The following is a 12,793-nucleotide window of genomic DNA, read 5'->3' as shown; positions in this document are numbered from 1 at the left end:
ATGAATGAATGAATGAATTTGTAGAAAACTGTAACTTGTAGAAAATAAATAAAATGTATGTATATGTCCACTCTTGGACTCAGCATTGTTCTTGTCCCGTTCAAAAAATAAGAGTCAAAGAGGATCCAGGTGCGAGTGATTAAAGTTTATTTGACCAAGTCAAAATAAACAAACAATGAAAGTGACAGGCTAGGAGGACGACGAACACAGGGCAGGAACAGACAGGAAAACAGGGTCCACAAAATTCTCCTCAGGGGCCTGAGCACAGATAACACACATAAGAACAGGTGTAACGAACTGACAAAGAAACATAGAAACGTCGCCCTGATATAGGCCTAATAATGAGCTTCAGCTGGTGTGTAATCAGCCCAGCTGAGTGTCGTCATATCACGTGAGCATAACAAATACACATGGACAACCAAAACAAAACAAACCCACGTGATCAAACATACACTCCGGAAAAGCGCACAAACCTGCAACCGTGACAGTTATATGTAACGTTGTAGATTGTTTTATGTTCAAACATAGACTACACCAAGTGGATTGAATTTCTGGTGTGTTTTGTGCAGGTGGCTGAAGTTTGAAGAGGATGTGGAGGATGGAGGCGAGCGCTGGAGCAAACCGTATGTGGCCACTCTCTCTCTGCACAGTCTGTTTGAGCTGCGGAGCTGCATCATCAACGGCACCGTCATGCTGGACATGAGAGCTGGATCACTGGAGGAGATCGCAGGTACAGCTTTAAAAAATGTCCTTATTTTGCTTTTTCAGGTATTACCTTGTGAGTGGTGTGTAATGTACAAATGAACAATGAACGATCAAACAAGTAGTATAATATGTCCAAACAATTCATATTAATGTATAATGGCATAACTAAATAAATGAATGAATGAATGAACAAACAATGAACCAAATGTGTATATAATAATTCACATTCGCATTGATGCATGAATAAATGAAAGAACGAACAAATGAAATGAAACAAACACTAATAATATGTAATGTGTTCAAATAATTAACATTAATGTATAATAGCATGAATGAATGAATGAATGAATGAATGAATGAATGAATGAATGAACGAACAATGAACCAAATATGTCTAAAAATTGATTGATTGAATGAATGAACAAACAAACGAATCAACAATGAATAAACAAACAAGAACTGTAATATGTCCAAATAGTTCACATTAATGTATAAATGCATGTATACATTAAATTACTAATAAACGAATGAAATGAAACAAACAAGTAGTGCAATATGTCTAAATAATTAACATTTATGTAAAATAGCATGAATGAATGAATGAATGAATGAAGAACGAACGAACAATGAACCAAATATTTATGAATGAATGAATAAACAATGAATGAACAAACAAACAAGTGTAATATGTCCAGATAATTCACAATAATGCCTAAATTCATGAATAAATGAACAAAAGAAACAATTGAAACGACACAAACAAGTATTGTAAAATCTCTAAATAATTAACATTAATGTATAATAGCATAAATGAACAAATGAATGAACAAACAACTGAATAAAGGACAAAACAATGAACCAAATCTGTCCAAATAATTTACATTAATGAATGAATGGATGAAAGAACGAATGAATGAATGAACTAAAGAATGAACAAGGAATGAACAAACAAGAAGTGTAATATGTCCAAATAATTCACATTAATGCATAAATGCATGAATAAATAAACAAATGAACGAAACGAAACAAGTAGTGTAATATGTCTAAATAATTACATTAATGTATAATAGCATGAATAAATGAATGAATGAATATTCAATGAACCAAATATGTCTAAATAATTTACATTATTGCCTAAATGCATAAATGAATGAATGAATGAATGAATGGAATTAATTAATTCATAAGTTATGTTATGAATGAATGAATGAACGAATGAATTATTCATGAATGAATGAATGAATGAATGAATGAATTAATGAATGAATGAATGAATTAACCTAACCCTAATTAATTAATTAATTAACGAATGTATATTGTATATGTTCAAATCATTCACATTAATGTATAAATGCATAAATAAATGAAAGAACGAACAAACAAAATGAAACAAACAAGTAGTGTAATATGTCTAAATAATTAACAATAATGTATAATAGCATGAATTAATGAACGATCGAATAAACAAATGAACAATGAACCAAATATGTCTAAATAATTTACATTATTGCCTAAATGCATAAATGAATGAATGAATGAATGAATGAATGGAATTAATTAATTCATAAGTTATGTTATGAATGAATGAATGAACGAATGAATTATTCATGAATAAATGAATGAATTAATTAATTCATGAATTCATGAATTAATTAATTCATTCATTCATTAATTAATTAATTAATTAATTAATTAATTAATTAATTAATTAATTAATTAATTCATTCATTCATTCATTCATTCATTCATTCATTCATTCATTCATTCATTAATTAATTAATTAATTCATTCATTCATTCATTCATTCATTCATTCATTCATTCATTCATTCATTCATTCATTCATTCATTAGCATTTAATTAACATATGTTAATAATTTATTAACATATGAACGAGTGATCAATGAATGAAGAAACAAGAAATGGTATATGTCCAAGTCATTCACATTAATGCATAAATGCATGGATAAATGAACAAACGAAACAAACAGGTGATGTAATAAATCTAAATACTTATACTTAACGATACTTAACGATAATGTATAATATCATAAATAAACAACAGAACAAAGGAACAAATGAAAGAATGAACAATGAACAATATATGTCCAAATGATCAACATGAATGAACGAAAGAATGAACAATGAACGAACAAACAAGAACTGTAACATGTCCAAATAAATCACAATAATGTATAAATGCATGGATAAATGAACGAACTAACAAAATGAAACAAACCAGTAGTGTAATATGTCTAAATAATTAACATTAATGTATAATAGCATGAATAACTGAACAAACGGACAAATGAACAATGAGTAAATATGTCTAAATAATTTAATAGTTATTCATAAAAATGTATTTATATCAATGCATAAATGAATGAATAAATAATATAGTTTGAACAAACAAATGTGCAAACATTTAGTGTAATGTGCAAAAAAAAAACTATTTATACACACAAGTTCTATTTATTTTTAATTAAATGTTTGTTTTAATAAAAGCATTGTATTCAAGAAGTTTTATACTGTTAAAATATGAATAGTTTAAGGAAAATGAGCTATAAAATAATACCAAAATGCAATTTAAAAGTGCGCCAGTTTCTTTATGCCACCCTATAATGTCTTGTTATTCTCATTTGATAGTTTGGTGAACTGTGACCTGAATATATTTAGTGAGATTCACCCGTTTATTCTATCCTGAGCTCATAAAATGTTTACCATCTTTGGTCAAATGAGCTTCCCTTGTCAAATTATCACATTGTAATAGGCTGTGTATGTGGGAGCCGCCGAGGAACACTTTAAACTGAGCTTTGCACTTTAATCTCTGTGGGATTCGTGTAAGACAGCTCAAGTCATATGCACAGATGCGATGTTTAAATGCTTGGGTAATTGGTGAAACAGAGTTCTGCTGTTCAATATTTCATGATATGAGCTTGAGAAAGTGTTAAATATTCAATATTTAATAGAAAAGGCATTGCATATAAAGAATTGTATTTTGGAAAGGTTATTTATTATTGTTTTATTAGAATATATAAAAAGGGACACAATTTGAGATGATACAAATACAAAAAATATGAAACAATAACAAAACTAGCAAAAACAACAACAATACAGTCAAATGCTGGCAGGTGCGTGTGTTTATGTATGTGTGCATGTATATGTGTGTGCATGTAAAGGTAACTTGGTAAACAGTTCAGAGTACATATTAAAGAGCTCATATTATGGGTTTTTGAAAATTCCCCTCCATGTAGTGTGTAACACAGCTCTAAGTGAAGTGAAGTATCCAGCTGAGGCTTAAATCTGTAAGAATACAGTGTTTAAAACGGTTGATTCATCTATAAAAGAGTCGACTCATAGTGCTTCAAACGAGTCGCCTTGATACTGAGTCATTAGGTGTTTCGCCATGACGTACGAACGAAACCAAGTTATTCACGTGCACGCGCAAACCCGGGAGATTTCAAACCTGAGGCCCCGCCCTCTGACATAGAAACCCAGACACACACACACACACAAACATGCCGGTCGATTGAAGTCACACTGCAGATGGATATTATTGAGTCTCTACCCAAAGATGAAACCTCAGCATTATAACCAAGCAGTTGGAAACTACTGGAAACTTTTGGAAACTACATGCTTCAAAGAATACTTCATCAGCGTTTGTTAAAGGAAGGATCAGTAAAGAGTAACTTACTGATGGACGTCAGGATGGGTTTCTTCCTCCATTTCTCAAGTGTAAGTACGTGCGATTAAAGTTGTTGCCTCGTTGACTCAAGCTTGCAAATGTACATTTACATTTACATTTAGTCATTTAGCAGACGCTTTTATCCAAAGCGACTTACAAATGAGGACAAGGAAGCAATTTACACAACTATAAGAGCAACAATGAATAAGTACTAAAGGCAAGTTTCAGGTCTGTAAAGTCTAAGAAGGGAAGTGTTAGTAGTTAGTTTTTTTTTTTTTTTTTTTTTTTTTGTACAGTTAGTTAGTGTGATATGTATAGAGGCAATTAGGAAGTGAAGTGGAGACTAAATAGTTGAGTTTTTAGTTGTTTCTTGAAAATAGCGAGTGACTCTGCTGTTCTGATGCAGTTAGGGAGTTCATTCCACCAACTGGGCAGATTGAGCGTGAGCGTTCGCGAAAGTGATTTTTTCCCTCTTTGGGATGGAACCACGAGGCGACGTTCATTCACAGAACGCAAGTTTCTGCAGGGCACATAGATCTGCAGAAGTGAGTGCAGATAAGAAGGTGCTAGGCCAGAAGTCACTTTGTAGGCAAACATCAGAGCTTTGAATTTGATGCGAGCAGCAACTGGCAGCCAGTGCAAACGGACTAGCAGCGGAGTGACATGTGCTCGTTTAGGTTCATTGAAGACAACTCGTGCTGCTGCATTCTGGAGCAGTTGAAGAGGCTTGATAGAGTTAGCTGGAAGCCCAGCTAGTAGAGAGTTGCAGTAATCCAGTTTGGAGAGAACAAGAGCTTGAACAAGGAGTTGAGCTGCATGTTCAGATAAGAAGGGTCGGATCTTTCTGATGTTATAGAGTGCAAATCTATTTAGTTGTGATTTAGTTGTGATTTGTTACTTGTAACCGCGTGTACTGTATCAGGTTAACTCGCTTTATTCTCATATCGGGTGCAAAGCCACGTTTAAAACGCAACTCGTGTTGCTTTGTTTACGGAGCTCCGTGGAGGAGGAGTAGTGTGTGTGTCTGTGTGTGCGTGTGTGTGCGCGCTGTCGTCCGGAGGTGTGTGTGTTTGTGTGTGTGTGTGCGCCCGCGTTGTCGTCCGGAGTGGGGTTAAGTGTGTGTGTGTGTGTGTGTGTGCGTGTGTGTGTGTGCAATATGTGTGTGTGTGTCTGTGAAAAGAGCAGAGTGAGACAAGCTAGGAGATCTCCTCGACAGTTTTTGGAGTTTTTGCTCAATAAAATAGTCAGTCGTCTGTATTTTCAAGTCCATCGTCTGTATTTACATTGACCCACTGGCAGCTAAAATCCACGCCTACACTATCGAGCGTGTATGAACTGTGATTACTTTCATATTGCTGATTAGCTGTTGGGCATTTCACTCTCTGACTGAAGGCAGTCGACCAATCGCAACAGGATATCATCGATCCAATCAGCGCAGATTAGCTTCGCGCTAAGGAGGGGTTTGGGAACAAATGAATCACTGGACGATTCATATGGGAGTCAATTGGATAATTAGGTAAAAATAAATGCAGATTATGAGACCATGAAAGTGTTTTTTGACCTTGCATGCATATTAAACTGTTGTTGGAGACCCTTACAACCAAGATATGACCCTATTTCATGTATAATATGGGCTCTTTAAAGGAACAGTAACAGTCACTAAATGAAGCAAGTAACACACACACACACACACACACACATACACACATATATATATATTTTATATATATTACTCCGCCCACATACAACCAGCAAAAAGCAGACACTACAGATCTAAAGTTTAAAAGATGCTTGCTCAACTGTTTAACTGTCAGCTTATGAATTGAATCCAAGGCGGAAGAAAGTAGTTCCTCATACAAAAGGGTTTTTGAGACTCTCCATGTTTGATTTTGTTTTTATATACACAATTATGCCGTCAAACTGTTGTATAAACGCAATATCACACCACACTAGTAGCAGTGCGATATGGCTTTATATCGGCACTGGTGGGGGCACTAAGGCAACGGATGCCTCCCACCAGTGCCAATATACAGCCATATCGCACTGCTACTCGTGTGATATTGCGTTTATACAATTTGAAATAATTAAACCGTAAAAAAACATTTACGCAATTACCGCAGTTGCAGGGATTTTATTTACTTCCTGTTGTGGTCGACATGTTCAACATGCAAAGAAACAAGGTAATACTATTTACAGAATACTACTACTGATACTACTACACCGACAACGACTGCTACTACTACTACACATCCACTACTTCAAAAACCCCAACTACAACTACAACCGCTACTACTACCATGACTACTTCTACAACAGTGACAGCAACCTGAATAATGACAATGGTAGAAAACTTGTAAAAATGATAATGAGGAGATAACAGGTCAGGATAGTAATAATAATAATAATGGAAAGGCTATTTTTAAGTCAATTTCAGTTTACAACTTTTTGGGTATTGTCTTATTGGTTATTTTGTGTAATGCAAAGTGATGTTGGACAAGGGAGTGTAGTTCCAAACGCAGGTATATTAAACTGAATGGTCAGGCAAGCAACAGTCAACACAGGAGCAAGCAGATGTATACGGGCAATTCCAGAGTCGTGGTCATATAACAGGCGGATGGCTAAAAGGCAGGCAGTAGACAGGGTAAAACAAACAAAACAAAGCAATAGTAATGTGATGTTGTGCACCGAGGCTTCGAAGCATGGATCAAAAAAACGATACATCTCGCAGTGAAGCAGAGTACCGGAGTTTGATTTGTTTTGCCATCATCACGTGATCAGTGACGTCCGAAGCTTCATTTTCGCCTATACCCACGTGACTGCTTCGAATTTTGATTCAAAGTTTTAAACACCCTCATGGGTTAGCAAGGTGTATAGCGAGATATTAGACGTCGATTGCATACATTTCTACTGTTTGAAAGCACTGCACCAGTCCCACACACCAGTAATTTAACTAAAATACAACAGTAATGTATAGTAAAAGGATTTTGAACCATACTAAAGTGTATTAATGTATTTGTTTTACAACCATCTTTAAAGAAAATCACTGAATATCCTAGTACAGTGTTTAACGGAGGCCAGTGCGAAAGCATCACTCACATAGTCTCCTTCTAGAACATTCGCCTCCCATGCAGGAATCACCGGTTCGATCCCCACTTGGAACGGGTGGGTGCATGGGTGAAGCAGTAGTTGGAATATGATTAATGTAAATACTTTTGAATACTTTGGATTTTACTACAGTCTTCGGTGGTGTAATGTAACATAACTTATGTGTAAAAACCACAGTAAGTGAGTAATTTGTTTATATTTCTGTTGTTGTATTACTACATGATAAGTTGGTCAGTTGTGAACATTTGACATTGCAACACAGTGCATTTCCCACACTTTAACCAGAAGAGGTCCTCATCGAGCTCTGATTTAGAAAGCTTCAAGTAATGAACCTTTTTCCAATACAATTGAGTCGAGCGCTTCACAGGTTTAGAAAGCTTCATTTCACCATCAATTCAAAGCAAGGTTCAAAAACACGGTAGGCAACGCAAGCAAAACATGTTGTACTGTTCACAAACAGTATAACAAGACTGTTTGATGAGAGTGTCAAAGTGAGCAGTATATATGTCTGTGCAATTAGTCCATGAGCAGCATCAGCTGTGGTAGTATAATCAATGAAGACTGGGAGCAGGTGTGTGTGTGTTGCATGAGTGGAGCTCGTAGTCAATATACCAGCAGATTTTTTGTCCTATCCGATCCGTTTGTTTACCAGCGATCTGCCAGGATTAGATCACTGGTAATTGTGACATCTTGTTTGGTGCAAATATGTAAACATGGTCCCACTTTATATTAAGTGGCCTTAACTAATATGTACTTACACAGTAGTTAATAGTTTGTTACAATGTACTTATTGTGTAAATACATGTATTTACTGTGTACTTAAGCTTGATTAAATACATGTATGTAATTACATCTGTAAGTAACTTCTGTAATTACATTTGTAAATACACTGTTGACCATCCCTTACACCTTAACCTACCCTTAAATCTACCGATGCCACCGGACCTGTCCATAACCCAACCTCTATCCCAACTCAAAAGCACCACAAGTGTTCTCAAATACATTATAAACACAGTAAGTACATTGTATTAATTTTTTGATGTAAGTACATAGTAGTTAGGGACACTTAATATAAAGTGGGACCAAATTTTATATTAAATAGTTGTTATCTTCACTGTCATTGATTTATTATACACTACCTGACAGAAGTCTTGATGTCGATCCCAGTTGTAAGAGCAATAAATAATAACTAGACTTTTAGTTGATCATTTGGAAAAGTGGCAGAAGGTGGATTTTTCTGCTAAATCATCTGTTGAGCTGCATCCCAATCATCACCAATACTGCAGAAGACCTACTGGAACCCGCATGGACCCAAGATTCTCACAGAAATCAGTCAAGTTTGGTGGAGGAAAAGTCATAGTTTGGGGTTACATTCAGTATGAGGGCATGCAAGAGATCTGCAGAGTGGATGCCAACATCAACAGCCTGAGGTATCAAGACATTTGTGCTGCTCATTACATTACAAACCACAGCAGAGGGCAAATTCTTCAGCAGGATAGCGCTCCTTCTCATACTTCAGCCTCCACATTAAAGCTCCTGAAAGCAAAGAAGGACAAAGTGCTCCAGGATTGGCCAGCCCAGTCACCAGACATGAACATTATTGAGCATGTCTGGGGTAAGATGGAGCAGGCATTGAAAATAAATCGAAAGAATCTTGATGAGCTCTGGGAGTCCTGCAAGAACGCTTTCTTTGCCATTCCAGATGACTTTATTAATCAGTGTTTTGAGTCATTGCAGAGATGTATGGATGCAGTCCTCCAAGCTCATGATGGAGTCAGACACAATATTCATTCAGTTTCCACTGCAGCAGGACTTTATATTCTATACTGGACATTATTTCTGTTCAGTGACAAGACTTTTGTTTAAGCAAAGTCAGACCTTACTGTTCTAATGAAATCATTATTAAAATAAGTGTAATTTAGAGGCCTTTGCCTTTTATATAAGCCACTTCTGATATTAAATGATCAACTAGAAGTCAAGTTATTATTTGTTGTTCCTAAAACTTGAATAGACAACAAGACTTTTGTCATGTAGTGTATGTATTTTATATACAGAGAGATTAATGTTAAGTTACATATGTGAGGTATATACATGTAAAAATAAAGTAACACTTATTCTGATGTACTTGTATGAAAAAATGAATGAATGATCATACCACAATTATAAATGACTGTGGTTTGAAGGATAGTGACTTAAAAAGAGTATTTTTGGACATGCACTGTGATTCTTACATAGAGCCTTTCAATATTTCATTCATAATGATAATGACTTCATTTATATTTGATAAGGACTATTAATAGGTTTTCCTTTTTTATGCACAGAAAAAAAGAAAAATAGGACTCATCCTAAAATATAGACAAAATCGACTTGGTAAAGGTGTCTGTATTTAAGAAAATTTGGTTAGTTATCCTGACAAATTATCCTATTTTTTTTATATTAATTTCAAATATTTATTTATTTTACTGTTTTCATTAGTCAGGAATAAATTGTAGGCCATCAGACAAATTTTCTGATCACATGAACCATTGTTTAATGACCTGCGTTTTATTTCTGACCAGTAAAATAAATAAAAAAACATTTCTATCATATTTTTTTTTGCTTTGAAGTTATGTGAATAAAAAAAAAATATGATGTATATAATCAGTAGTGAGCATAAAAAGAAAATACATATAAAAACCGAAATAGAGGAACACAGGAAGTGAAAAAATAATAATAAAAATAAAACAACCATGACAAACTAGCCTTTAAACTAAAGAGTAAATGGCAAAGATTAATCCAGATTATTGCATTCAAAATAAAAGTTTGTTTGTGACATGACATATTCATTCCTTACATTAATATAGCGCTTTTCTAGACACTCAAATCGCTTTACACATTTTTGGGGGAATCTTCTCATCCACCAGCAGTGTGCAGCATCCACCTGGATGACACAACGGCGGCCTTATTGCGCCAGACCGCACACCACACACCAGCTGATTGGTGGAGAGAAGACAGAGTAATGAAGCCAATAATGATATGGGGATGGACAGAGGCCAGTGGGCAAATTTGGCCAGGATGGTCAGCAACATTAAAGCATGGATCCATCCTGCCTTGTATCAACGGTTCAGGCTGCTGGTGGGGGTGTAATAGTGTGGGGGATATTTTCTTGGCATGCTTTGGACCCATTAGTATCAATTGAGCATATTGTCAACTCCACAGCCTACCTGAGTATTGTTGCTGACCATGTTTATCTCTTTATGACCGCAGTGTACCCATCTTCTGATGGCTACTTCCAGCAGGATAACGTGCCATGTCATAAAGCGTGAATCATCTCAGACTGGTTTCTTGAACATGACAATGAGTTCACTGTACTCAAATGACCTCCACAGTCACCAGTTCTCAATCCAATAGAGCACCTTTGGGATGTGGTGGATCGGGAGATTCACATCATGGATGTTCAGCTGACAAATATGCAGCAACTGTGTGATGCAATATATGGAGCAATAATATGGCGCAAAATCTCTGAGGAATATTTCCAGTAGCTTGTCTAATCTACGCCACGAAGGATTAGGGCAGTTCTGAAGGCAAAAAGGGGTCCAAGCAGATACTAGTAAGGTGTACCTAATAAAGTGGCCGGTGAGTGTACATAATAAAAATATACATAAGACACACACATATATATTATGTCAGAACAAACTTTTATTTTGAATGCAATCAATTGCAATAATCTTTGCGCAGCACTAATAATAAAACATAAAGTTTATCTAAATAATCTACTCCAAAGTGCAAAAGAAATGTATTAAAGGTTAAGTAAAGGTAATATTAACCCAAGCTAAAATACATAAATTAAATGAGTAATATGTATTAATTAAGATAAGACAAAGAAGTCTATGACATTTAAAAAATTACAATTGAATACCTTTGGAAGAGTGTTTGATTAACTGTATATTTTCATTGCACCAGAACAATGATCCAGATGTGATCATGCTTTAGAAATGCATTGTCTTTAATGCAAGTCAAGTGTCAGTCATGAATTATGCAGCGTTCGCAGTCTCTGACTGTCTCGAGCATGTGCGTTTTGCATAACTCAACGCGGTTCTGCATCTTCAAGCATCTTTGAGCAGCTTGTCCTCAGAGTCGGTGTCTTTAATGCAGAGTTCAAGGAGCATCTGTAAAGCAGCCACAGATCAGTTTTTGCCAAACGTTTAGCTCAGATCAGCCATTTAAAGGGCTCCACATCAAGACAGCACCGGCCAGACATATGCTGTGTTAAGAATTCATCATAGTATTTATTATTCAGGTTTGACATGCATAATTAACACTTTGTTGGAGCATATGAAGACGGACACGTCATTCAGGAGGTCTGTACTGCCGCACAGCTCAGTCGATGCTCATATTTTAATGTAACATAACAATAAATCAGAGGATTATCAAACTGTTGTATACTGATATTTGAACTTGCAGACATGCTGACAAAAAGCGTTAGTTGCGTCCCAAATGACACACTATCAGTGTTCGGCAGGGTCATTTAAAAGACTAGTTAGTTCTAGTTACTAGTTACCAGTGGGGGAAAATAGGGATGCACCGATAGCACTTTTTTTGCAAACCGATACGAGTACGAGTATTTTAATTTGTGTACTCGCCGATACCAGGGCCGGATTAGCGTAAAGCCGCTTTTCCACTGCACACGACATTTGGACACGACTTTTGGAATACGGCCCCTTGTGGCAGCCGCACAGTATTTTCAGTGTTGTCGTGCACCATGGGGGAGAAGCTGATTCTCACGGTGTCCGAAATAAAGGACTGCAAAAGCAAGAGCCTTTATTCTCTGTGCGTTTACATAGTCTAATGGATTTGTCATTTTAGCGAACACCTCAGATACTGTTGGCTGGTTCCTGTTGTTTGTGCGTCTTTTTTACCGACGCTATTATAACAACACAGATCACTGCCTATTCAAGAGTCCCGCAGAAAAAGTGATTGACAGGTGGTAATTATGTGTGTAACTTGCCTTTATTCATTTACTGCATGATTTGTTTATGGGTAAAACAATGATCATGCAGGTCAGGTAGTTTTAACGGTAGGCTTCAAATAATTAATTGGTCATTAATTAATTAATTATTCATAATCGAAAATTGAATCTAATTGTGCCTTCAGAATCGAAAATGTAATCGAAACGAGGATTTAGAGGATCGTGACACCCTAATATATATATATATATATATATATATATATATATATATATATATATATATATATATATGTATATGTATGTATGTATGTATATATATATATATATATATATGTATATGTATGTATGTAT

The 12,793-nt window shown here is 35.5% G+C and overlaps 2 protein-coding genes across 9 annotated transcripts in view; one reads left to right on the top strand and one right to left on the bottom strand.

Moving 5' to 3' along the window:
• Positions 1-12,793, top strand: part of slc4a10b (solute carrier family 4 member 10b) — a 155,411-nt gene that overhangs the window by 66,580 nt on the left and 76,038 nt on the right. For all 8 annotated transcript variants that reach the window (XM_017357854.4, XM_003199252.7, XM_073913282.1 and 5 more), the window contains one exon: positions 570-730. In XM_017357854.4, coding sequence (XP_017213343.1) covers positions 570-730 — 161 coding nt within the window. The remainder of the gene's footprint in view (positions 1-569; positions 731-12,793) is intronic.
• The window catches only part of rbms1b (RNA binding motif, single stranded interacting protein 1b), a 447,127-nt gene that overhangs the window by 427,935 nt on the left and 6,399 nt on the right, over positions 1-12,793 (bottom strand). The gene's annotated exons all lie outside the window — the stretch shown is intronic.

Source organism: Danio rerio, chromosome 9 (genome assembly GCF_049306965.1).
Source record: "Danio rerio strain Tuebingen ecotype United States chromosome 9, GRCz12tu, whole genome shotgun sequence".
In the NCBI taxonomy this organism is placed as follows: Eukaryota; Metazoa; Chordata; class Actinopteri; order Cypriniformes; family Danionidae; genus Danio; species Danio rerio.
This window is presented reverse-complemented; position numbering and strand designations above follow the sequence as displayed.